A 26,680-nucleotide genomic window follows, 5' to 3' on the forward strand; every position below is an offset into this window, starting at 1 on the left:
GTAGCCTTGAAACACGCCTTTTGTAGACAGTTTTTGCCTTTCAATTGGTCACCATGACTTGTCTGAAAATACTGGCTTCTGATTGGTTGATCTGTACAATAGTCTGCCAAGCTTTTAGCCCCGCCCACTGAGAAAAATGTCCTGCGGCAAACGAAATTTAACTGAAATGGCTCATTTTTAAAGTCCTTGCTTACAATTATTTCCGCCTCCTGTTTCTAATTTTAAATGGCAAATGTAATTGTTGCTGTGGGGATTATAAAATTGGTTTTGCACCAGTTTCACTCAACCTACGTAGTGTTTTTCTTATTGGCAAAATGTTAGTTTAAAAAAAAAGTGCGACATTGGTATTAAAACAAAACAATACCAATGTGACGGCCTTTTTAAGTGCTTAAAACAAAATGCTTGTTTTCGCGCCACTAATATCCCTCCGCCATCAGCTGACCGTCACAGGTTTTGTCACGTGACGAACACGGAAGCGCTCTTCGTCTATCACAAGCCAACCAGTCGTGGCGGTGTAAACTATGCCTCCATGGCGCAGGTTCGGACTCCTTTGAGCTGGGGTTTGCTGTGGCTAGCTGTCGGAGTTCTTCCGGCTCTCTTTTCAGCAGAGGAGCAGCGACTGGAGCTGAGTCTGAACGGAAAATGGAGGCTGTCAAACTCCAACGGGTCGCTGCTTCTGCCTGCGGAGGTACCTGGCTGCGTTCACTCCGCCCTGCGGCGGCAGCAGTACATCCAGGTAGGAAGGAAAATTGTATTTTTATGTACCGTCAACTCCGAGTAAACTGTAAAGCTGTCAGGTCTCCGGCGGAGCGACATCCGTGCACATTTTTGCTAAATTAGCAAAGTTTCGCAGGAATAAAAATCGTTGCTGGTGTTTCCTGTTAGAATGCAGAATAGTCCCTAAGCTTTAGAGGCGGTGTTTGCAGTACTTTCCCATATTAGGAAATTCATTATTTTTAAATTATGTCGAAGAGTTATTGGGATCTCGTTGACAATCAGTTTAAATAAATGTGAAAAATGGGTTTTAATTTAAGTCGATATAAATCCAATTCATTTAAAAATACTTTACCAATCTCAGAGGTAAGTCAAGTATAACTGGTGTCAGCCAAGTATCTTCAAAGAGCCACTGGGAATATTGGTAAATCTGAAGAGGGCTTTGACTGTATGATAATCTCTAGAATGTCTTGACATGCTAACAACTCATTATCTGGGCAGTAAAGATGATATTCCACTGTAACATGTTCTGGGAGGTGGTGAGTTGGCAAAGCACTGCTAATCCATGTCATTTGCTTTTGCTGCTCCTCTTTAAACCTCTGTCTGGCCGTTTGGTTAGAAAGCCAAACAGAGATACGACATGATCAGACTTAATAGAAATTTCTAATTAGTAATCCATGACTTTTTGTTGCCTTGATGAGACTATATGTCACTATATGTCACAGAGAGACGATAACAAATGCTCCAGTAAAGCTTACTGTGTGCTGTTGCTCACACATTTTCAGCGTTTGTGTGAGTTGCAGAGAAAAATCTTGTTTAAGTCGTTAAATTGTTTTTTAATTGGCGATTTCAAATTAAATCATGTTTTGTTTCTTAATTCTAGGACCCATATTTCAGGTTTAACGATGTTTCGTACCGATGGATCGCCCTCGACAACTGGACGTATACGACCACATTTACTGCGTCTCCTCAGATACGGTCAGTGTTCCTGTTTGTAATATTGTTGGTCAAATTTTATGACCCGTTTCTTTACTCTTCGCTACATCAGGTTCAAACAGAAGGCGCTGCTCATCTTCGACGGCGTGGACACAGTCGCGTCCATCTCTCTTAACGGGATCGTCCTGGGGAAGACGGACAACATGTTTCGCAGATATGTGAGTTCGGCTCAAAAGGGCATCCGGTGTTGACTTGTACCGGTGTGCCGTTTCTTTAAAACTCTCTCTCTTGTTTGTGTGGAGGGCAGGACTTCTCCGTCAGAGATCTGCTGAAAGACGGCGAGAACGTTCTGGAAGTGGCTTTCCTTTCTCCGGTCCTGTACGCCGCAGAGCGGCGGAGAGCTCACTCTTCCTACGCCGTTCCTCCCGAATGTCCGCCAGACGTCCAGAAAGGCGAATGTCACGTCAATTTCATTCGAAAAGTAAGAAGGAAATATGCTTTGGCCTTGAATACAAAACGACTCGTAAAACTCAGCAGGGGGCTGCACAGTGGCGCAGTTGGTAGCACTGTTGCCTTGCAGCAAGAAGGTCCTGGGTTCGATTCCCGGCCGGGGTCTTTCTGCATGGAGTTTGCATGTTCTCCCTGTGCATGCGTGGGTTCTCTCCGGGTACTCCGGCTTCCTCCCACAGTCCAAAAACATGACTGTCAGGTCAATTGGTTTCTCTAAATTCTCCCTAGGTGTGAGTGTGTGTGTGCATGGTTGTTTGTCCTGTGTGTCTCTGTGTTGCCCTGCGACAGACTGGCGACCTGTCCAGGGTGTACCCCGCCTCTCGCCCGGAACGTAGCTGGAGATGGGCACCAGCAACCCTCCCGACCCCATTAGGGACAAGGGTGAACAGAAAATGGATGGATGGATGGATGGAAAACTCAGCAGATTGTTTCTACAAAATTTTGTCTGGAGACAAAAATACTTTGTTTTCCTTCCTTTCTGTCTGATCGAATCGAGCCGCTGCACAGATTCTCCATCCGATGTGGGTCTGGACTTCTGACCGGATCAATCTCACACATGCATCGTTGATTATTTAAGTAATCAACTATTCTGACGATGACTCGGATAAAAAGTTAGTTATACAAGATAAAAAATTCATTGAAAAAATATAAATATACAAATAATTCCATTCCTTTTTAAAATAAGAGTATAAACACTATTGCATGAAATGCAGTGACCTTTACATTTTGCTCAAAGGATGAAGCTGAAGCTAAAAAAAAAAAGTACTTCAAACAACATTAGCACGGCGTAGATGTAATGTGTAGTTGGTTGGTACAGTTTTTTGTACCAGGTGAAACTAAAACTGTGCGACTTCACTCATAAGTTACGTTTTTTTCTATCAAATCCAAAATATATTTGCACAGTTCTAGCTTAGTTATTGCTCTGTTATTTCAGAAAAATGTCCATTTTCTTCTCCCTGAAAACTCCAGTTGATGATTAATCGATTACTAAATTACTTGACAATCATCTCAATCATCGATTGGTCACGATTAATTGTTTCAGCCCCGATTTGTTGTTTTAATCATTCTATTGTATGTTTTTGCTCGTCGTGCGAAAACAGTTTCAAATCGACTTTTACCAGCTTTCCTGTCCTATGTGCAAACATCCCCACAGCATGATGCTGCCACCACCGTATTTCATCGTATTCATGCTCTGTTCAAGTTGCTCCACTGTGTCGTTTCATTTATTTAAACTTTGTCAATCCACAAGTTGATGCATCGCTGTCCGTTGGTTTATCGCACACACACACACACACACACACACACACACCCACACACCCACACACACACACACACACACAAAAAAGATCCTAAAAATTTCCCTTAAAGTTTGCAGTTCTCACGTGAAAACGTCACTATTTTAAAGCTGATCTTCAAAGCTGATGTCTTTTTTTTAATGCAGGAGCAGAGCTCCTTCAGCTGGGACTGGGGCCCTTCCTTTCCCACCATGGGCCTTTGGAAAGGAGTCCGACTGGAGGCGTTCGACATCCTGCAGCTTATCCAGCTTTCCTCTCTTCCTCTGTACAGTAAGTTCCAGCTGATATTCATCACCGACTCCCTTTTCTTGCTCAGAACTACGAATCAAAAAGAAGAAACGCGCTGAACCTTAAAGGAATCTCAGGGGACAGTAAACGGAGCGGCTTGCTTCTTTGTTCTGCTGGTCCAGATCGCAGCTCGTCTCAGTGGAGGCTGCAGGTGGAGCTTCTGGTTGACGCAGCTCAGTCGTTCCACGGCAAAGTAGAAATCTCCGTATCCGAGCTGAACTCAAAACGAGCTGCCCCGACGACGTTCCTCCAGGGAAAGTTCAACTACAACTTCACCTTAAACATCAACCAGGTGCCCTCTACAGCTCTGTTGAAGGTTTAGAAGTTTTTAGATTTAAATAATCCCTTTTCTTATCATATATACATATTTTTTAAATCCTCTTTAGGGGTTTTTTGTTCTTGTTTTGTCCAGAACAGAGAGGTGAAACTGTTTTCAAAGTACCAGAATGCACTGATAAAACCCATTAACAAGCTTTAAATATAAAGAAAAAGTTGTGGCTGCATGAGTCATTCTTGAAATGAAATAACATTGATTAATCTCTCCAGAATTTCACAATTTCTTGTTATTTTTCATTTTTTTATGGCACTAATTTATAAATATTTGCGAGAAATTTTGCAATTCTTGCACTTATGTAAGTATTGCATCTACATGGATTGTAACTTGACTTCAAGTCAGGCTGAGGCAGCGATGTAGTAGGGGTAAGAAACACAGCCACCTGCAGGTGGGAGTTGGCATCGCTTAAACCTGAAGTTTTTGATTGGTTTTGCAATAAAGTCACAATTATGCATTAAAGCACAAATGCGGGGATTTTTAAAATTTTTGAGTGAATGTCCACAACAGTAGAATCACAAAAAACAGGAGGGACGTATTGATGTAATGTTGTCAAGGTTTGTGATGTCAAAAACGGGTCTAATCTCTTTATTTATGTGTCTTTACCTGTTTTTTTGTTGTTGTTGTTGTTTTTTAAAAATTATTATTGTTTTGTCCAGATCAGAGAGGTGAAGCTCTGGTGGCCCAGTGGACTCGGCGATCAGCCCGCTTACCTGCTCACTGTCAGGGCTTTTCTGGGGACGTTTCTGATCCTGCACAAAGAGTCCAAGGTCAGGCTCTTCCTCTAGTTTCAGACGTTTTACTTGCAGTGCAACAGGCTGACATTTACGATCAAACTATCATCTTACCATGGTGAAAATTTTCGTATGATTACAGGAGTGTGGATTTATTGTTACAATGATAAATTCCAATTTAGGGTGTTTGAAAATGGTTATTTCATTTTCTCCTCTGTTTGTTCCCTGAAAGTATCAATAAATCCATAAATCTGATTAAATACTGTTACTATGTGCAGTTTAGTAAAAAAAACCACTTCTTTTTGTAAGTAGTGTCCTAGCAAAGCCTGTTTAGTGTTTTTATGAGCAGTGGTTGTGTTTTATGGGCTATGATTGCATTAAAATGCAGTCTCGTCCATACATTTGCCTAAAATAAGACTGTAAAGAAGTTTTAAATCCTTTTTTATTATCGCAATAAATATCTCAAAATATAAGCTTTGAAGTTTCTACCGCCTACCCTCACCTCACACACACCCTTCAGGCTTCAAAATCTTAACTTAAATAAATTTCTCACCACATGTTATGTTAGAATGTACAGAAATTCAGCTGCTGGAAGCTATTAGACCTGCAGAATTTAACTTAAAATAATAAAAAAATGTAATGTCTTCAATTATAAGCTGAATCTCTGTTGCAGGTGTTTTTTCGCACTGTGGAACTCATCCAGGAGCCCGTCGTCGGATCCCCGGGCTTGAGCTTCTATTTCCGCGTCAACGACCGACCCGTTTTTCTCAAAGGATCCAACTGGATCCCAGTTCACTCCTTCCAGGACCAAGTGACACCTGCGAGGTCGGTCGCTCCTTTTCAGAGTGCTGCTTAAATAAACTCCTGTTTTTGCGCCACATTCTTCCTAAGATCTCCCTCCGATTGCCCTGCAGCTTGAGAAACCTGCTGCAGTCGGCTGTCGACGCCAACATGAACGCGCTGCGGGTCTGGGGAGGAGGCGTGTATGAACAGGACCTGTTCTATGACATCTGCGATGAGCTGGGCGTCATGGTAACGTCTACCGACTGCACAGATTCATCACATCCAGTCAGTGTTACGAAGATAACGTTCAGAAACTGCAGTGTTCAACGTCAGAAGCAGGAAGCGCATAACTGAAGATCAGAAATGGGTCTAATGTCTATAATTATGTGTCTGGTAGCTGTTTTAAAACACGTCTTAAGTTTTAAATGTACATAAAGTAGCGTGTTAATATTACATAATGTGGGTTTAATCAGATTTTACCTATTTGACCTAAAATCCCCCGCCCACTTCCTGTCTGATTACTGTCAAATAAACTCCACCAGTCCCCAAAACAATTCTTAAAGGGACAGTACTGTGTGTCAAGAAACCCATCTACTATAAAAATGGGTTTATATATAAACTGCACAAATTTATAAATATTTAAATCTAAATAAATTATAAATTTATATAAATTTACGTTATATAATTATATGCATTTATATATATACATAAAGTCTTTAAGCCTTTGTTTCTTTTACTTTTGGTGTCTGCCTTACACATAATAACCCCCAATAACTCCCAGAGAACACGGCGGCTTCGTTTAGACGTAAACAAATGGACGACTAGCAGCCATTTTTAATTTTTTTGGAATTGAGAGCAGATTTTGCACTGTGTGAACCCGCCGAACAGACGGGCTCTGGAAGCATTAATCCACGTGTGCTTAGGTCTGGCAGGACTTCATGTTCGCCTGTGCCATGTATCCCACCGAGGACGACTTCGTTCAGACGGTGAGAGAAGAGGTGGTCCAGCAGGTGAGGGAACACGGCGACACGATCCGCTTTCCGTTTGTTTCCCGTCTGTAAACAGGAATGTATGCACGTTGAAACGCAAAGCTGATCAGAGAAACATCCACGCTGTGGGCTGGTGGTGCTCACTGTTTTTGGTTTTTCAGGTGCAGCGCCTGAAGTCGCACCCTTCCATTATTATTTGGAGCGGGAACAACGAAAACGAAGCTGCCTTGGCGACGAACTGGTTCAACATCCCAGCTTCCCTAAAGCCGACCTACGTGAACGACTACGTGACTCTTTATGTGAACAACATCCGGCAGATCGTCCAGCAGGTCAGAGTTTGAGGCGTTTTATTTAAGGCCATATCAAGATCATGAATGTTCTTAAAGGGACGGCTGTGCCAGAACATACTGATAAAACCCAGTAACAGACTGGTAAATTAAAAATAAAAAAGAGCTCTGTCTTCTTAAAATTAACTCATTTTGAACAACTCTTTACACTGGTGGTGGCCCACCAGGCTTATAGTACACTGGGATAAACGTTTGACTGATTGGTGTGATTTAAAAAAAAAATTTTAAATTATATTTAACAACACATATCCGCTCCAGGAGGACCCGAGTCGTCCGTTTCTCGTCTCCAGTCCGACCAACGGGGCTGAATCGGAGCAGGAGGGCTGGGTGGCGGCGAACCCATATGACCCCCGCTACGGAGACGTTCACTTCTACAGCTACGTCCTGGACTGCTGGGACTGGAAGACGTTCCCCCGGACGCGCTTTGCCTCCGAATACGGCTTCCAGTCCTGGCCGTCTTTCTCCACTCTGCAGCCGGTAATTCAACACAAGTGTTTTCTCTTACGGTTTCAGAAAATTTATGTTTTGGTTTTTTTTGAGTATTTTTGCTAGGCCATGGCAAAGCAGCACATATTTGTGGATTGGAAAGAAAATATATATACTTGTTTTCAAAATTTTGTCAGGCTTTTTGTTTCTTTCAGTCGTGCCCTCCATAAATTTGACCTTTAATCGAAACAAAGAAATCGTTAATAGTTAACCATAAAAATTCCTGTTTTATTTAGGGATAAAAGAGTATAGGGGACTAAATACAAATGCAGGCCACACTTTTCATATCATTTGTAAAAAGATTTGAAATGTATGTATCAGTGTTTGTCCTCTGCAACACTGTGTGCTACTTTGTTGTGGTTTTCCACATCGTATCTAACTAACATACGTTGGACGGGTTGTAACGGGGCAAAATGTTTTCTAATTCCACCTGAATTTAAGATACAAAGTTAAAGATATAAATCTGACCACAGGATGAGGAAGGAGGCATAGAAATGATCAGATATTTAAATGTCACTTGTTGGTGGGTAAAAAGTTATAAAAAACACAAAATCCTATTTTTCATCTAGGTTCTGGTCAAACAAAAGTGCATTACAAGTAACTTCTCAACAAAATCTAAGAGTTTTTTTAAGTCGATAATTATTTAATATTGATTTCAAAATGTACTAGTTCCACTGGCATTTATAACAAGACATTTTTGCACTTCTGCCAGTGAAACTAGAACTTTTTAAATAAATATTAAGTACGGTAGTTATTGATTTAAAACAAACTTTTGTGTCTTACAGAAAAAAATACTTGTAAGTTTGTTTTGTTTTATTTGTACTATTAATATATTTGCACTAAAAACTAGACCAAAAATACTAGTTTTTAGTATTGGCAAAAAAATCTCAGCTTTCTGATAAATTTTTGTCAAACTTTAAATGGTAAACATATAACAAAATGAAGCTTATTTAAAAATAAGCTTCAGGGTGAACTGCAAAGATTTTGCATCTTTGAATTATGAGGAATAAAATCCGACCTGGTCTTCCACACCTTCACAGTTTTAATTTTTTTTTCCTGCTGCCGTGTTTTCAGGTTTCCGTGCAAGAAGACTGGAGCTACAGCAGCAATTTCTCTTCCCACCGTCAGCATCACGACGACGGGAACCGCCAGATGTTGCAGCAGGCCGCTCTTCACTTCATCCTGCCCAACTCCACATTTCCCCTGAAGAGATTTACGGACACTCTGTACATCACTCAGGTAAACCTCTTAACACACCTCATGTCCTACGCGTTCAATGTTGCACGGAAATTAGAGTTTAGAAACATATTTTCATGTTTTTTACAATTTTTTTTGTCTTGTTTTTATTGCCTCACATTCAGACTCATGGGGCTGTTGCTGAAGTAGTTATACAAGGGAAATGTCCATATAAAAGACCAATCTGTCATTAACCTTTTAATGTCTAATGTCTCATTTTTTGATAAGATTATTTCTTTAACAAAGTATTTTCCTAAAACAATCTGCTACTCTGTAAACATGTTATGTTTAGATATATATAAATATGTAATGTACTTCTTAAATTGGTAAAAGTCGTGAACGCTTTTTAAGTATCATTCAGTGTTGTTTTTATTGTGTTTATGAAAGTTATTTTTGGTTATGACAAATAAATAAACGCAGAACCCTGACGAACCAACTATGCTACAAACAATCAGTACATAATTTAAAAAAAATCTTAGTTTCCTACTAAATGTTTGTCAGAATTTAAATGGTAAACGTATAACAAAATGAAGCTTTTTTTTAAAAAAAACCCACCAAAAATAAGTAATTACCTTAAGTTTAATTGAAATATATTGTGATTTTATTTCGATAATAAAAATGGGATTTCAGTCATCTCAGTTGTGTCTTGATGGTTGCGCAGGTCATGCAGGCCGAGTGTGTGAAGACGCAGACAGAGTTCTACCGGAGGAGTCGAAGTGAAATAATTGAGGGCAAAGGTCACACAATGGGCGCCCTCTACTGGCAGCTCAACGACATCTGGCAGGCGCCGTCCTGGTCATCAATCGGTGCGTGAACTGGTACCTGGAAGGCCTTTTTGAAAATTCTTTTGCAACTCTGTTTACATTCTTTGACCAACATTTCTCTGACTGTTATTTTAATGGCTACAAGGAGACTGGTTGAAGTTACAAGGCTGCGTTGCGCCTTTTGCTTTCTCTTTGTGCAGAGTTCGGTGGGAAGTGGAAAATGTTGCACCACTTTGCTCAGAACTTCTTCGCCGCCGTCCTTCCTGTGGGTTTCGAAGACGACGACACGCTGTTGGTCTACGCCGTCTCTGATCTGAGTCGTGACCTGGAGCTCAGAGCTGTGGTTAGCTTCGACTTGTACACCTTTGAAATCTGTCACCGAGTCCAAACAGAATCAGTGGCACATAACTGTGAAGAGGGGAGACAAGGAGGCTTTGACTTTTGACCTATTTTATACATACTTTCTCATTAGGAAGATAAATAAAAATCCCTCTAGTTGAGTTAAACCTTTGGTTTCAGTTAAAGGAAATGAAATGTCCAGTTTATCTGCAGATTAAAGAGAGCATGAATCTTATTTATCATTTGATTAAATACATTTCTGAACCTTAATGTAAAAACAAAGATATAACACAAAATTTCAGTTTTGGACATTTTATACCGGACTCTTTCGTAGCTTCTTAAAGTTCATATGTCCGTTTCTTCTCACCATGGCGACAGTTTGTAAGCGCTTTCGCAGCCTGTGATTTAAACTCATTGTTAATAGCCTGGAAATTTAGTGTGTGACTCGAGCAAACATCATCTTTAATGTTTATTTTGGTTTGATCAGGAGTTTATTATTATCTCCGTTTTCTTATGAGTTTATTGGCTCAGTTATGGGCGAGAATCTCTAGGCTCTTCCAGACTGGATCTGTTTACGGTTCAGAAGGATACGACGCCATTTTGAATCTAGTTCGACAAAAAGATTGAGGATACCTCGAATAAAAAAAAAAGACATATATAGATTTTTTTTTTTAAAAAAGGTACAGAAGTAGAAAAAAACTCTATTTATGTATTTATCTGGCATCTAATAGGATCATAATGCCTAGTAATTTATTAAGATGTGTATTTTTCAGAATATTTCCACATTTATTTTTATTTTATTTTTTTATTAATTTAATTTATTACTGCTTTTAGAGTCTTGATTTTTTCTTTCTTTTTGTCAGTCACATATCAGCAGAAACAGTGGGGTTTTCTTCGTGTGTGTGTGTGCGTGTGTGTGTGTGTCAGGTCACAGTGTACTCCTGGGCTGACCTGGACTCTGTTTGCACGTTGACATCAAACCCGCTGCTGGTGTCCGGAGGCGGCGCTGCCGTCATTTACAAACAGTCTGTTGCCGCCCTGCTGGCCGGGTGCGGTCACTGCACCCGCCTCACCTGCCTTCTCACCTTCCACCTACAAGATGAAGGCGGCGCGCAGCACGGCCCAACCAACCGCCACTTCCTCTGCTCACCCAAAGACGCCGTGGGGCTGCAGAGACCCAACATTACTGTAATTAGATATCCTAAATTCACTTTAGACACATAATAGATGATAAAATCCACAATGTTTTGTGATTTTTTTAAAATGTATTTATTTTTTGTAAACCTCTTTATCTGCCAGTTTTAGCTGTTTCCTTTTTCTCTTTAACATCTTTAAGAAGCAAAGAAATGTGTTTTTTTCCATGCCATCTGGATAAGGTGAAAACTTAACGGACCTAACTCCATTTTTATTGTAAAGTAAACACAAAGACTTCATCAGAAACAAGCCAAGGTTTCAAAACTTCACCTCTGTATCATTGAAATTTTGATGATCCAGACAAATCCCTCAGACTGTCTGTGCTAACAATCTAAGCATCGCAATAGTTATTACGAAATGAATAAACGCTGTGTCCATCTTACTTACTGTGATTTATATTTACTTGTTAGACAGATAAATCATTCACTGAATGATCGTAACATTCAGGAGCATTCGAGTATATCGGCGCTGACATAATGCAGAGAGATGTTACACAGCTCTGCAGTTAAACTCTTTTTAAAAAAATTTAAATGAAAAAGTAATTAGTTAACAATTTAAAACTTTTATTAAGAATTGCTATGGTTAGCACTATTATCATGATTGGCATTGCTAATAGCATTCCCCTGTATGTTTTCCTGTAGAGTGTTGACTCTTCCATTAACTGAGATTTCTGAACGTTTCCCAACACTTCCTACTTGAGCACATTCCTCGACCAACATTTGGTCTCCTCAAAATGATGAAACGCAGCAACTTTACAGTAGAAGTTTACCTTCCTGTTAGCTGCGACGCCGTACTCTCCTGATTAAATAGCCGCCACCAATCTATGGAAGTTGGTTTCCTTTCTAGATGCTTCTAAACTGTTTGTGTTCGGTTTTGAGCACTGAAGGTACCTAACGGGAAAACAACCGGGTCTTCTCTACTCGTGGTCATATCTACCGCACATATGAATGACTGCTTACCTTTAACTTTTTGAATCAAGTGTTAGTTGATTTATTTATTTTTTTGTTTTATTTTTTTCTTCCTCCGCCAGGTGAAGGTTCAGGAGGACGAGTCGGGCTTCGCGGTTACCCTCCACTCCGCCGCCGTGGCTCCTTTCGTCTGGCTGGACGTGGGAAACGTCCCCGGTCGCTTCAGCTCCAACGGCTTCCTGATGGTTACAAGAAACGCAACCGTCAGGTTTGAAGCCTGGCGAGCCACCAGTGTGGGAGAACTGTCCGGATCGCTCACCGTCACAACTTTAACGGACGTTTACTGATCTGAGACCCGCCGGTTGAAGTGGATGTTTTGTAGATAAGCGAGAGCCTCCAGTTTAGAGCCTTTGCTGCTCTAAGATGTTTCACACTTGTGGGACTTTTGAATGTGATGTTTTTATCTTCTTTTTTTTGTTTCCTAAGCCTACTGAAACAACAAAGATAGGATTATTAGTATTTGCTACTTTTGGAACAGGGTGAGGCTCTGCATGTGGTGAGAAGCTGAGTATCTCAGGGATGTGAGTTTTTACAGTACATGAAGCATTCATACTCCCAGAATTTGTCAAAGGTGCCGTAATGCAGAATGACTTGCATTTTTTTTTTTTTTTTGCTTGATTTTGCACATTTTTTGTCATATCAGACTCTTGATTCCTCCCACTGGGAATGTTTTGTACCACAGACATTTAACAATTAAATTTAAAGATTGTAAAAGTAGCTGTCCAAAACTTTGTCGATATTTCCGCCAATGTAAAAAAAAAAAAAACGACCCAATTTTGCAATTGTGTAAGAAATGCAAAGAAAATCACATGTGAATAATATTTGTCCTCGTGAGAAGTCGCTGCGCCATCATCGTCTTGCTGCTTCCTGTTTTCTTCTTCTTCTTACGGGGTTTGCGGCAACACCCGGTTGTTGATCAGGAGCCTCGTGTTTCCATTGCGGTTTTGCGACATAAACCAATTTCGCCTAAAACCACCTCGTCCTAGCGACAAAACTTGTTAGTAAACTAGTTTTTTCGAAATTGTGTTTCCATTAAGCAAATTTATTGTCAAATTATATGGTCAATGGAAACACAACTAGTGTTGTTACTTTTTCCTGATGTTTTCACAATAAAAATCTGTTCAGATTTAGCCAAATTTGCCCAATATCTGCTTTTAACTCTAAGTAATTGGACAGATTTGACCCTACTTACTATGAAAGAAAACAACAAATACTTTCTTACATTTCCCATTGTAAAAATTGGTAATAATTTTGCCCTTAATTACAAAAAAGATGTTTGTATCAATATTCTGCGCTGGCAGGGCCAAGTTTGAGTGACTCTTCATTTCCAATCCCGGGATGCAAAAAATCTGTCAGGAGGCCACAAATGGCCCCTGAGCCTCACTTTTGAACACTCCTTATATAGAGAGTTAGTTAGTTAACGATGTGTTGCCACAAGAGGGCGACACCACTTAAAGTTTTCTTTACGTTAACTATGTTTATATGTCGCTGTCTACACACAAAGACAGAATCAACTAAAGACTTACAGCAACTCCTACATCCCACGCGCCAACTTCGTCACGTCACACATTTTCCGACAGTCTGTTGAATACCATGTACTCTACTTCCCTCACTGTTTGGTTGTGAGCTCGTTGTTGTTGATTGAATGGGGATTTAAATAAAGCGTGGAAAAGACCGTGCGCGCGCGCGCGACCTCGTTGGCTCGGCCCCCCCGGGTTGAACTTTGAACCTCATCCACCTCAGGGAGCAGCGACTCATCCTACCGAGCTGCTCAAACCGCACGAGGAGCGAAATAAAGTCATCACGAGAGAAGGAGTGGGGTTGTGTGGGGGGGAAACCTCAGCAAAACCAGATGGCTCAAACTCCACGGACGTCGTGATTTTTTTTTTTTTACCCGGCTGATTTAAATGCTCTCGCGGCGGCTGTTGTAGTGGGTTTTTATTCTCGGGAGAAAACCTGCCCTCTGGAAAAACAAGCCAACAAAAAGTGGAGATGTTTGACGTGAAATGGCTCGCCGCGTGCGCGCTGGCTCTGAGTGCGGTCACGCACGGCGCTGAGGTGGCTGGGCGGAATGGACAGGGATTTCTGGAGAATATTTTACACTTTTACGGTGAGAATAAATCAATTACCACAGCGAAGCTTGAAGATATGCTGCTGTTGATCTCAGCCAGGAGGTCTGAGTCAATAAGTGAAGGAAATCCGCTGGAAAGCAAAGAGGTGTGTATTCCTTCATTTTTATGAACAGTTTTGAGTCTTTTTTTTTCATTCATTTTATTTTTTTATTTGTAGAAATAAATTTACTTATGGTTGTCAGGGATCATTTCATTTATTTTACAAGTATGGAATTGTTTTCATTATTCACCATTGATGTATGTACTGCTGGAGAAAGTCATCTTTAACCCTCGGGCTGCCCTTTAGATTGTGATCCAAGTTGGTTCTTTGAACATAATATATATTCAGTGAAAGATAGAGAAATTGTACTTCAACGCATTAGTCCAAATTCATTCAGAAACTCCAGCATACTAATGATATCACGCATATAAAGTATCACGCATACTTTATATGCATGATAAATACACAATACATCTACAGAGTTCACCATTTACATTATGCCGTTTTAGGGATTGGAGGTTTTTGAAAGCACATTGTCCATATAAGTTCACCAAAACTTTACTTTATTTGCTGAACAGATTAATAAGAGATTAGGATGTTTGAGAAATCCTGGAGATTTCCTGTGGCAGCTTTGCAGCTGCGCAAAAATACCTGGATGACTTAGCTCTGCTCTCGAGACTCAGCTCCCCTGCAGTTTCAAAGTTTCCAAGCTTTTGCCTCACTTAGCAGCCCGTCTCCATGTCTCCACCACTCGGCTCCTTCAGACTAGCCAGCAGCAATTAGCAAACACCTGGTGGAACTTTGCATCGGCTGAGCTCATTAGAGGAGCTACTTCTTAGTGCAACGCTGGTAAAAATGTTAAGGGCGTGCCGTGGTGGTGTAGTGGATAACGCAACCCATATTTGGAGGCCTTGAGTCCTCAATGCGGCCGTCGCGGGTTCGACTCTCGGACCCGACGACATTTGCCGCATGTCTTCTCTCCTCTCCTTCCCCGTTTCCTGTCAGCCCACTGTCATATAAGGGACACTAGAGCCCACAAAAGACCCCCTGGTGGGGTAAAAAAAAAAACTTGTTAAAGGGTTAATAGAGAGAGAAGCCATGTTGTGATGACTTCCTGAAGGCGGAGTTTCAAAAAGAGCAGGAGTTTCTTAAAGAGACAGGGGCCCAATTTCAAGGTGTTAAGTTACAAAGTAAAATTTCTTTTATGTCATATTTAATATGTACAGCATTTTTATACCAAATAAAGGTAGCAGTTATTTGCTATAAAATGGTGCTATGTGCCTGGAAAACACACAATACTGCCCCTTTAATTATTATTATTATCATTAAGGAGCTGAATAAATTCTTGAGCTTAAACAAATAGAGAGCACAATAAGGAAAGAACATTATATTGAAATATTGACCATCATAAATCGCTGATCTCAGTTCCATAGTAAACTTATGGGCAGAACTTAAACGGCGTCTCTGAGCGAGGTATTCTACTAAATACTAAAGAAATATGTGCAAACCTATGATTTTGAAGATGGTGAAAAATGAAAACAACCCAAAATACACAACTTAACTTTTTTAATATGTTTTTTAATCAACACAGCCAAAGTTATAAAAGAAAAATGTTTATGAAACCTGCACATCTTTAACAGAGACTATTTTTAAACTCTATCCATGACTGTGTGTAATAACATTAAAACTTTATGGTGCAATATAGTGCTAATCAGAGCATTCAGGTGGAAAGAGAAACTCTCCACACAGCAAAAAGCCAGAAGCATGGAGGAAATAAAGTCTAATATCATCTGTGTGGCCCTCAGTGTCCCTCAGCGGAGCAGATTCTGTCCCATTTTGGCTTCAGTAACGTCACTGAGCTGACCGTGGAACACCTGGGGCGGATCTGTCCCGCCGTGTTGACCCAGGTGCTGCTGCCCTCCTGCCCCTACGTCAACCCGATAACTGTGCCCTCCGTCGACTACTCTGGTGAGTTGCTGCATTTCAACACCGGTTGGATTTCTTAATAAGTCCAGCTGGACTTATTAAGAAGTCGGGTTCTTCTTAATAAATCCGGTCGTGACCAGGGGTGCCACCAGGAATCTTGGGCCCCATGACAAAAAGTTTTTATTCATGCCCCTTCCCCCCGCACACCTGCTGTTACAATTTCTTGTAATTTTAAAGGCTTGCAACTGCCTTGTTTCTTTGGTTCAATACTGATAACTACCACAATATTTACTGCTCATGAATTGTACATGCAACAGTTCACATACAGTATACAAGCAGGTTGCTTAAATCTTTTCTATTAGTTTTAGATTACTGAAATGCCTCTCCCCATGAGCATCATTCATAGGCAACATGCAAAATATACATGAAGCAATCCAGACTTCTCAAAAAATGCTATGTAGTTGCATTTTATTCAAGCTGCAGTATATAACTTTAATAAAAATATATGTTTTCTCCATATTTGTTAAAGCTGTCATCATGTCGTGATAGTTTGTTATAAGACAGATAATCTGTGAAAACAATCAATCTCCTCCCCCTCATCCCTGAACTACTATTACTGGTTAAAGTAATGCTCCATTCTGGCCAAAAACAACCAATCAGAACCAGTAGGAGGGTCTTAGTGCTGTCAATCAACCTCATTCATTCACTACTAAATGTGCTAATGGTGGAGAAACAACTTATGGTTATGGCTAGCTACAGCAGAGCACAGAGCGAGGGGGAGGAAGGATGAGCAGCCACACGAGATTGTGATTGACAGCGCTAAGATTCTCCTGCCTCTGATTGGTTGTTTCTAGATAGCACTGGGAGAAAGCAGAGGAAATAGATTTTTTACTGATTATTTCTATACCATACTGTCACACAACCTAATGACAGTTTTAACAAATATGTAAAAAAATATATTTTTTATAAATAATTATAAATAAATAAAATAAACAAGACCAAAAAAACCAATGTCAATTGCTGAAAAAGATCAAATAGAGCAACTTTGCTGTCCTTCATTAAACCTCCCTGTTATTAGCTGCTGTTTTATCAAATAAATTCAATAATTGTTGGCTAAATTCCAATGTTTGTTCAACGTGACAGTGTGGGGTTATGGATTTCTGGCTGTTACCATCATCAACCTGGCGTCCCTTCTTGGTCTGCTGCTGATCCCCTTCACCAAGAAGCCTTATTTCCCTCAAGTGTTGACTTACTTTATAGGCCTCGCCATCGGGACTCTCTTTTCCAATGCTGTGCTTCAGCTCATACCAGAGGTCAGTAAAGATTTGGAGGTGCCTTTTTTTTTTATCGGGTCAAGAAATTCAAAATCTAAGTACATTTTTGCTGCTTTTGTAACAGAGCCGAATAACAAATGGTCAAGTCGAGAACACCTGGTTTCTCAACCACTGAAAAGCTCTGTTTTGTTTTTCCGTCACAGGCTCTGGGTTTTGATCCTAAAGCAGATGACTACGTGGCAAAGGCAGTTGGCATATTTGGAGGATTTTACCTTTTATTTTTTGTGGAAAAAATACTGAAAATGTTTCTCGGGATTGGCCTCGAGGTAAGCTGTGTAGAAAGTGAATTTGTTCTCTCTCTTTTATAAGTGATACTCTGTTCCTAAACAAGCTGACAGTTTATAGTCCTTCATTTCATTTCTATAATTATTTAGTGTTACAATATAGAAATAATAGCATATTTTGCTGAAGATTTAAATTTGTATAAAAACTTTGTATGTTTCTTTCAGTTTTCTATCAAATGTTAGTTTTATTTTGGATGTAAATAAAACTAACTAATGTTAAGCAAGCTCAAAACTATAATAATTACATTTAAGCCACTGATAATAATACATTTATCTTTGCATCCTATATGCTTCTATTCAAAGTTGATAATTAATTTGAAGCTAATTTTCCCCAAACCCTTTTTTTAAAAAATTGTGCATTTAGCACATGCTAGCATTTTACCATAGCTAATGCTAGTATTCCTCACTTAGTAAAGTAGCTTCCTTTCAGGCAACAGTTTTTCAGTAATACAAATTCCCATTGGAGTGTCCACACTATGGACATTATGGTGTATAAAGGACATAAACATAGCAAATGCAGCATCATGCTAACTAGCTTATTGCTCATTGGATTTGCTACATCATCTTAGATTTTGGATTTTTTGGGGGGGAGCTAGCTAGACAAGACAGATTTGGCTTAAATATCAGACTCATCTTTTCCTTATGCAAACTGATAATTGACTAAATGTGTAATTTTAAGGTTTGAGTTTAGTATCTAAAGGAGAAAGGTGGAAAAAAAGAAATGTTTGAGGGGGAAAAAACTGAATTTGGCCGGAACAGAAAATGATGATAGACGGCATCTACTGTCTCACGGTTGGGAACTTTTACGTTTACGGCACAAAAACAGAAATGGTCAATCATTTCAATGAGAGCAACTCCATTAAACACTGAACTACAATGGCATTATGTGAGCATAGGGTACAGTAAAGGGGAAAATTTGCTGGCAAATTTAAAATAAAACGTCAGTGTTTCAATCCAGTAAAGCCAATGATGTTAATCTTTCATAGCTCTAAACAAGCCTGAATTATTGAACTTTAATATAATTTGTTTTCCGTTTTTATGGTCTTGCTATGACTGCTTTTCTGATATAAACTTCTTTTGTTGGTTGCCACGTAAAAGCATAATGTCATTTTACATTAGTCATTTTTTACTGTTAAAATGTGTTTTTTGTCTTTTTGGACGCTTTTGTAACTTTCCTTCTCCAGAAAAATTCTCACCAGTTGATTAGTTTTAAAGGCTGCCAATCGAGACCAGTGAACTCTGCCAGATTAACCTGCATTGACTGGCTTGTCCTCAACCTTGTAATCAATATTTTTTCATTCCTTTGATGCCAGTGTGATCCTCAGATGTGAAGTTGTCTGGACTTTACCCCTGACAAAGTCTTTCTGTTCATGTCAGATTAACCTAGAGAACAACAGCCTCCTGCTCAGTTGCACATTATCTTATGAGCAGCTCCCTCCGGGGATAAGATTATAAAATTTGTTAGCTTTCCTGAACTGTTATCTGCAGGTACCATGTGCTTGATAGGAAACTGCTGCTGAAGATGTTCCACTATCTCACCTGAGAGGATTTAATCACTGGGATTAGGTTGTTTGTGCGACCCAATTAAACACTAAAGACGGAGCAGGAGGAACTGCAGTGACACTTGGACACAATTTTTTTTGTACTTCTTTTATTTTAGTTTCCCTATACAAAAACATCAATGTTCTGCTTCCTCTTTGTTTTCAACGCCGATCCTTTAATGAACTCATTCGATGCTTTTCGTCTGTGTTTCCAGCACGGCCACAGCCACTTCACTCCCGTGGACCCGCCTCAGGAAAACAGCGTCCAGAACGGAGACGCTCGGGTGAAAAGCGACTCTGTGGTGTTGACCAACATCGCCACCGTTTCTACGGATAAGAGCGGTCCGGCTGTCGAGCCCCAACAGGTCCCGTCTGCGACGCGTGGCATTTTTACTGAAAAGCAGTGATAAAACTGTTCCGTAGGTGAACAGGATGGATAAATGTTTAGGGATTGAATGGGGAATATTATTACTGTTACTCAGTCTGCCGTAAGCTGCTCAAACAACATCCCACTTGTGGCTTGTTACTAGGGCAACAGCTAGAGATTATAGTAGAAATCAATGAATCTCTCGATTTGTTCTGACGATTAATGGATTATCCTGACGATTAATGGATTATCCTGACGATTAATGGATTATTCTGATGATTAATCGGATTAAAAATGTGCCACATTCTGCAGATTTTTCATTTAACCACTTCAGTCTTTTTATACAACCGTAGAAATTCATAAAAGATGCAAAAAAAAAAATACATCTGCAGCTAAAACGATACTTAAAACGCCACCATGTGAAAAGCTCAGTGCTTTCTCCTTGACTCCGCATCAATGCAGTGTAGAGCTCATCTGTTGATCTTTTTTTCCCCCCAACTAATAATTGGATAGCAAAAGGCGTCTATTAGGGATCATTTGAACTGAGTGAAGGTACATAATGCTATATATATATATATATATATATATAGAGTACAATTTTGGCTTACCACTCTGAGTATGTTGCTCTTTCAGCATTTTTGTCTTTTGTTTTTTTTTTTAAGCTAGCGATTAATTGACTACTAAATTACTTGACAATTATTCCAATAATCCGATTAATCGTTTCAGCCCAACTTGTTACCTTTAAAAAGACTGGTTGATGCGACTCCTTTGTTTCCTCATCATGGCTGATGTCTTCAGCGTTCCTGGAAGGCTTTCTAGAAGATTTAGCGCTGTGTTTATGGGACCAGCAAGTTCAAAAACAAGTGGGGGAGGGGTGACGCCACGCTACACTCATCTCCAAAAGCCAACGACTTTAAGCAGTCGGATCGACAAGATGGAAAACTTTTGGCTGATTTGAAACGTACACTTTGAAACCTTGGTGTACCTGGTGTCAGTAACCGGCCCACGTCTAAGAGGGAGAAATGTATGAAGCTTTTACCACTGAGATGTGCAGGTCAGAGATTAATAAGGTTAATAAATTACAGCGACTTGTCTATTATCACATTGCTTCTGGTTTGAAAGGTATCCAAAAGCTAAACAAACACGAGAGAAAATGATCAAGGAGAAAAACTAAGCTGTGAGGAATCCGATCCCCCTTCATGGTAAAGGGGAACCCATTGTCTGACTTTTACACAAAGAGCCCTTGTTGGTCCATAGCTAGCATAAGCTTCTTTTTGTCTCCTTAGAGGGATTCCAAGCAAGTGCCAAGAAATCTGTTTGTCTCTGTGCATTCTCCGACTTCCTGCTAGCAACACTCGAGCCATTATTTTTCTAATTAAAGAGATCTGCTGCAAACTGTTAAGTGCAGAATAATCAGTAAGGACAATTCAAGTAATCAATCTTTTTTTCTCTCTCTCTCTAACAAGTTAGAGGAACAGCAGTGGGCAGTGAACCGGGTCCCGTGGAAGTCATTCTTTGACTGTTTCTTTATCTTCTGATTGAAGTGGACTTTAGCGTTTGAGCTTTGTCATTGATTCCATATGTTTGCTTTGACATGACCAAACACGAGCGCTGGCTGCATGGCCTTTCAACCCGCGTGTCGCTGTTCCAGGACGCCCAGGTGTCGGAAGTGACGTGTCACTGGCTGCGCGGGAAGCGCATCGCCAGCATCAAGACGGTGGCCTGGATGATATCTCTGAGCGACGCCGTGCACAACTTCATCGACGGCCTGGTCATCGGCGCGTCGTTCACCGTGTCCGTTCTGACGGGGTTCAGCACGTCCACCGCCATCGTTTGTGAGGAGTTTCCCCATGAGCTGGGTGAGAGAGACTGACTGTGATAGGTCACGTGGCAAAGTGTGCGATGCCTTTGGTTTCACCGCACGTTACTCTACTGCGTCAAAACAAAATCCAGCGCGCCCACACTCAAACCCAACTGGCGACTCTTCAGTCCATCGTCTGAAAACGCACGCGGTTGCTCAGTCGACCTGACGGGCCCTGCAAGAGAGGCAGCTAAGAGGTCCAGGCAACAAGTCAATGAGTGAAAAATGATGGAGTCCATACTTGATAGTCCGGTAGAGTCTGTTTGATTAGGGACCAAAATGAAAACATTTGTTACATTTTCAGCTGCTGCGGTTCGCTTTTCACACAACAAACAAACAAACCAAACCCTCTAAAAATACATGTTTACCCCCGTCGCCTGTTCTGCTGATGCACCAAGAACCACTGAGGGAAACGACACAAAATCCTCTGAAGAAGACACCGAGTGCAACTTCTTTCTGTAAGAAAGCTAAACAAAAATAGAGTGGTGTCAAATTTTTAGCGCTTGTAAGATTTCTGTTTTGTCGTCGGTAAAATACAGCAAGCCATTTTTTCCCGCTTGCAAGTTTGTCTTTGGTTGTATTTACCCAGAATGCCCTGCTGCTGTAGTGCGCTTCCTGCTTTTGGAGCGGTCTCCGGTCCGCTTGGTGTTCACATATGCATTCCAACTGTGCCAGAGTTCACTTCAAGCCAACAGGAACCTACTAGGTTTGTAGGCAGATCACAGTTTGCTTTTCTGGTCCACATCAGAAACTGGAGTTTGATTAAAGCAGAATAAACAGTTCTGGTGTGAATGCACCCTAAGACGGAACTTTCTGTACTGAACTCAGTGACCTATGTCTGGCAGAAGTCTGACACCACACATCACCCTCCGCATCCCATGTTCAATGTGCAATGTGAAGGCACCATCAGGCTGTAGGGGTGCTTTCTTCAGCAAGAATAGAAAAACTGGTCACAGGGGATCAGAAAACACGTATTGTTAAACCCCATTCACCTCTTACTAGGTCAACGACTCTTCACCCCAGAACCACAATGGAGCAACTTTGATAAAAATAAGGTTTCTGTGCTAGAATTTCACAGCTGAAATCCAGAACAGACTTGGAAAAACAGTGTCCACAGATGTTCTCCATCCAATTTGACTTGATTTGAGCTGGAAAAATGTTCTCTCCCTATATGTGTAAGGCTAGAAGAGACATACCCAAGAAGAGTTGTAGATCTAGGTGCGACAAAAAGTGACGCCACAAAGTATCGACTCGGAAAGGAGGAATGCAGTCACCTGATTTCAGATTTCTATCATCTGTCACTGCTTTGTGTAAATCGAGATCACTGGTGACAAAATGTTAGAGAGTTCACGGGTTGTGAATACATTTGCAAGGTAGAACACCATCCTCAATTCTTTACAGTAGAATTTAGCCAATAGCTCAATAGAGGTCAGACGAAGCAGAGTTGTTCCTTTAGCCTTTTCTTTTTTTTTTTTGATGCAGCTGGTTTTAAATTAGTGTTTCCTTCTCTGCAGGCGACTTTGTTATCCTGCTGAATGCTGGAATGAGCGTCCCGCAGGCCGTTTTCTTCAACCTGCTGTCGGCAATGTCCTGTTATGTCGGCCTCGTGTTCGGCATCCTGCTTGGAAACAGCTTTGCCCCGAATCCTATCTTTGCCATCGCGGGAGGAATGTTCCTGTATATTGCACTAGCAGACATGGTGAGCTGTCCATCTGACCGTGTCTGTTTGACGTTGTCTGGCACTTCAACCGACTGACTCCTACTTACGAGACTGAAACTTGTGTCGTCTGAGCATTTTGTTTTTTAACTGATTGCTTTCTTTAGCGTTACTCTGCCAGCTGTTTCAGCTGGGAAAGCTCTTGCAACACAACCCTGCTCATCGGTTCGGCCCAGATACACTTGCTGGGGTCACCAGTGCAGCATATGCAAGCTAAAGACATAGCAGTTTCACCTCTGGTGGTCAGTGGAGACCAGTGTCATATTAAATAGAAAATATAGTCAACATTAGACAGAAAAATAATTAACCAGACTTGGCATTCCTTAGAAATAAATGTCTCATGAAGTTAAACACAGCAAACCTAATGGTTCAAGCTTGTAATGTCGCCCCCAAGTGGCTAAATTGTAGACCTACAATGACCTCCAATGCAAAAATCTGTTTAATTTTGACAGAAAAAGCTGAATTTAAAAAAAGAAGGTAAAAAGATATCTCTGGAAATTGTTCGCAAAATGAGACATATTTGGTTTGATTTCAGATTCATAAATATTAATCACTCACATGTTGTGGAAAAGAGACCTAAGAAAGACGTTTTGACTTGAGGTAAAAAGGTGAAGGAGCTTCTACTTTACATTCCACACCGTAACTTTTCAGGAAGCTCGTTGATAAATGGAAAAACATTTGATAAGGCTGAAACTTTGACTCCTAACAAGTTGCTCTACAGTTGAACCATTACCTAATAAAAAGACACAAATACTTTTTTCCCCCCTCAGTCTGAAGTTAAGTCAGACCAAACTTCTCTTGTTTTGGCTCAGTCAGAATTACCAACATTATTTCTATTTGCTCAGTGCCACAATAATGAGAGAATATGTCAGATTCTTTTTTTTCTTAATGTCTTCTAAATCAGAAATTTACACAAATATGTTTTTTCCAGTATTTGTTGGCGTTGTCTTCGAACTTTACGACTTGGGTTAAATCTTTCCACAAGCTTCTCGCCATAGTTTGCTGGAGATTCTCTCTCTTGTTATTGTGTCATGTGACAGAAATAATTTTGGTCGATTCCAACTGACCCAAAACGAGAGAAGTTTGAGTTGCCGTGACTTCAGAGTGAGGAAAAGAAAAAAAAAGAAGTATGTATCATTTTTGTTTTCTGTTTTTCTTTCTTTTTGGTTTCAACTGACCGTTTTGCCTAATATCATAAGTGTAATTCATGTTTCTCCTCCATTGCAGTTTCCAGAAATGGACAGTATAGCAAAGGAGCAGCAAAAAACTTCAAGCAAGATCGTTTTCTTTCTGATCCAGAATGCCGGGCTGCTCACCGGCTTCGCCATCATTCTGCTGATCACCAGGTTCGCTGGGAGCATCAACCTGGGATAGGAGAGGAAAACAGAAATCTTCACACGGTGCCTTTATTTTTGTTTCTGCTCACACACAGGTTGGAGTGAGTGTGAACGTAAAATGAATGTCTGTACAAACTAAACCAAGTGTTGATTGGTTCAAAACTGAGCTTTTATACCTTTTTTTTTTTGGGACTATCAATCTAGTGGAATGTTTTCTCCATAAGAAGGGAACTTTTATACAATCATGTAAAAAAGAAAAAAAAATCAAGAACATTTATCTTAAAGAAACAATAAATTATTTTTAGTCTTCAAATGTGAAATGGTTTGCATTTACCTAATGTGTGCTGTGTACAATTTATTAAATACTGATGATTTTTAGCTCTGCTTCATACAGTTTTTTAAACTCTATTCTGAAACAACTTCTGCATTCTGGCATTATTTGAGTTTTGTTTTCTTGCTCCCACAAACTTTCAAAGGCATGTTTGGTTCATTCCTATGCACATTTTTGATTATATTGATTTTTTGGGGGACTCTTGGAAATGATCAAAGTGTACATAAACATAGACTTTTCTATATAAAGTAAATAGTTTGATGAATTGTTTATGCACACGGTATATGCTCTCTGCAGTACTAAAACTCATGGAACTGATATCAGCAATCTCTGCTAATCAAAGCAAGAACAGCCTCTACAAAAAAAGATTGAGCTTTTAATATATCGACGTAGGTTACGGAAGACCATCCCTGCTGCAATAGCTGGAACTGAAACGTAAGCGAAGCCGCAAATGCTAATAACTTGGACCAGTAGACCTCAACTCTGAAATATTGCATTGATATTAATATTGCACTGAAATATTGATATGATCCCATTGCAATATTGCTACCTTGCATTATGTTAGCAATGCACACTTTTAATTGTGTTTTCTGTGTTTTGATCCTTCTGTTCCCCGAGGATCTTATTGCATCAAAATAAAAACAGAGCATTTGAATCTTAGTTTTGACAATATTGTACAGCAAAGCCTTACTATTTTTTATTTCATTGCATCATCTTGGTATTCAGCGGCCATCTGACTCAAATGTTTGGTACCATACGTCAATAAGATAAAAAAATTGATGTGTATTTCTGTCAATGTACCTTAACGAACCCACTTGGACAAAACAAAGATGGGATGCAGAGATGGCCACAATAATTTGTCTCAATTATCTTTTCATTTCCATCTACCAGATGGAAATGAAACCATGCCTTCTGTCGTTTTCTCCTTCATGAGAACCATTCCTCTTGTAACATTTGATCATTTTTGGCATTAAAGCCTGCTTTATACTTAACCAATTCTAATTATTTCTGAAGGTAATGACTCGGTAGTTTTGGTCGGGTTTCGGAACTGGTAAACGGATCTGGGTGTTGTACTGAAAGGAAAATGGTGCAGCACAACACCGTTAGGCTACTTATTTTATTGAGCCATTTTAGAGTTTGTATGTCGTTTTTAGGCTAACTCAGTGGGAACATGTGGCTTTATATACCAGTGTTATGGATAAAATGATTCTGTATCTTTCCCCTACCTCTCTTATCTGCTCACATGCTGCACGCTTTCATAACCACAACATGTAGGAATGGCAACAGTCTTCTATGTCACACATAACAAAAGCTGATTAAGCAGATCAGCACCTCTGAGAAAGGGTCCAAAATGAGAACATAAAAGCAGAACTACAATCTTTGCTTCACCTCTAAGGTGAGCTGAGTGAATCCCAGCGCTGGACGGTGAACGTCGCTCTGTATCCGTTTCATTAAGATGACATGTAACATTTGATCATTTTTGGCAAGTTATGGATAAAGTGATTCTGTATTTTTCCTCTATCTCTTATTTATTTACACTTCTGCTGCTTACCTAACCATAAAACATGAGACCGTCACCAGTCACATAAACCAAATGAAACCGATTACACAACCATTTAGGGAGCAGAACTCGAACTGCAACTTGTTCCATTTGTTCAACTTGTAACGTTTGATCATTTTTTTAAATTAAAGCTTGTTTTTTACTTAACCAAATCTCATTATGTCTCAACGTAATAACTTTCATTTTTCTTTCGTTGTTTACGGTTCATTCTGTCTTGGTAATTAGACAAGACTTTTGGGTTTTTGTTCCCCTTTGTGGGTTTTTTCTGTTCTCCCTGTCGGTCTGTGGCTCCTCCCTTCATCCACCAGATGGCACCAGAGGCTGTTTTCCTGGAAGGGCGGCACAGGTGGTTCATGCGCACCTGTGTTTCATTATCCAATCATCCTGAGGCTTAA

General features: G+C 40.2%; 2 protein-coding genes across 3 annotated transcripts; both read left to right on the top strand.

Annotated features, from left to right (window-relative positions):
• The first annotated feature begins 453 nt into the window (after positions 1 to 453).
• On the top strand, positions 454 to 12,631 carry manba (mannosidase, beta A, lysosomal). 2 transcript variants are annotated; one of them, XM_028001296.1, is made up of 18 exons: positions 454 to 736; positions 1,598 to 1,692; positions 1,763 to 1,868; positions 1,958 to 2,131; positions 3,602 to 3,725; positions 3,866 to 4,035; positions 4,734 to 4,844; positions 5,482 to 5,633; positions 5,723 to 5,840; positions 6,515 to 6,601; positions 6,742 to 6,909; positions 7,186 to 7,404; positions 8,488 to 8,652; positions 9,311 to 9,455; positions 9,614 to 9,756; positions 10,680 to 10,940; positions 11,977 to 12,208; positions 12,239 to 12,631. In XM_028001296.1, exons 1-17 carry the CDS (start codon positions 530 to 532, stop codon positions 12,199 to 12,201), a joined length of 2,670 nt encoding a protein of 889 aa, XP_027857097.1. In that variant the 5' UTR covers positions 454 to 529; the 3' UTR covers positions 12,202 to 12,208; positions 12,239 to 12,631. The 2 variants fall into 2 exon arrangements, with proteins under 2 accessions (XP_027857097.1, XP_027857096.1); XM_028001295.1 differs by having other exon boundaries at positions 11,977 to 12,631.
• A 344-nt stretch (positions 12,632 to 12,975) lies between these two features.
• Positions 12,976 to 24,812, top strand: slc39a8 (solute carrier family 39 member 8). The gene is made up of 8 exons (XM_028001345.1): positions 12,976 to 14,131; positions 15,832 to 15,994; positions 17,096 to 17,265; positions 17,430 to 17,552; positions 19,327 to 19,476; positions 21,130 to 21,337; positions 22,854 to 23,038; positions 24,284 to 24,812. The coding sequence occupies exons 1-8, from the start codon at positions 13,907 to 13,909 to the stop codon at positions 24,428 to 24,430; spliced, it is 1,371 nt and encodes a 456-aa protein (XP_027857146.1). The 5' UTR covers positions 12,976 to 13,906; the 3' UTR covers positions 24,431 to 24,812.
• The last annotated feature ends 1,868 nt before the right edge of the window (positions 24,813 to 26,680 follow it).

This window comes from Xiphophorus couchianus, chromosome 19 (assembly GCF_001444195.1).
Source record: "Xiphophorus couchianus chromosome 19, X_couchianus-1.0, whole genome shotgun sequence".
Taxonomy (NCBI): domain Eukaryota; kingdom Metazoa; phylum Chordata; class Actinopteri; order Cyprinodontiformes; family Poeciliidae; genus Xiphophorus; species Xiphophorus couchianus.

Coding starts and splice junctions, on each gene's coding strand:
- manba (XM_028001295.1), top strand. CDS start 530: ATGGCGCAGGTTCGGACTCCTTTGAGCTGGGGTTTGCTGTGGCTAGCT. Junction 3,726..3,865: donor TTCCTCTCTTCCTCTGTACA/GTAAGTTCCAGC, acceptor CTGCTGGTCCAG/ATCGCAGCTCGTCTCAGTGG. Junction 5,841..6,514: donor GCGATGAGCTGGGCGTCATG/GTAACGTCTACC, acceptor ACGTGTGCTTAG/GTCTGGCAGGACTTCATGTT.
- slc39a8 (XM_028001345.1), top strand. CDS start 13,907: ATGTTTGACGTGAAATGGCTCGCCGCGTGCGCGCTGGCTCTGAGTGCG. Junction 15,995..17,095: donor GCCCTCCGTCGACTACTCTG/GTGAGTTGCTGC, acceptor TCAACGTGACAG/TGTGGGGTTATGGATTTCTG. Junction 17,266..17,429: donor TGCTTCAGCTCATACCAGAG/GTCAGTAAAGAT, acceptor TTTCCGTCACAG/GCTCTGGGTTTTGATCCTAA.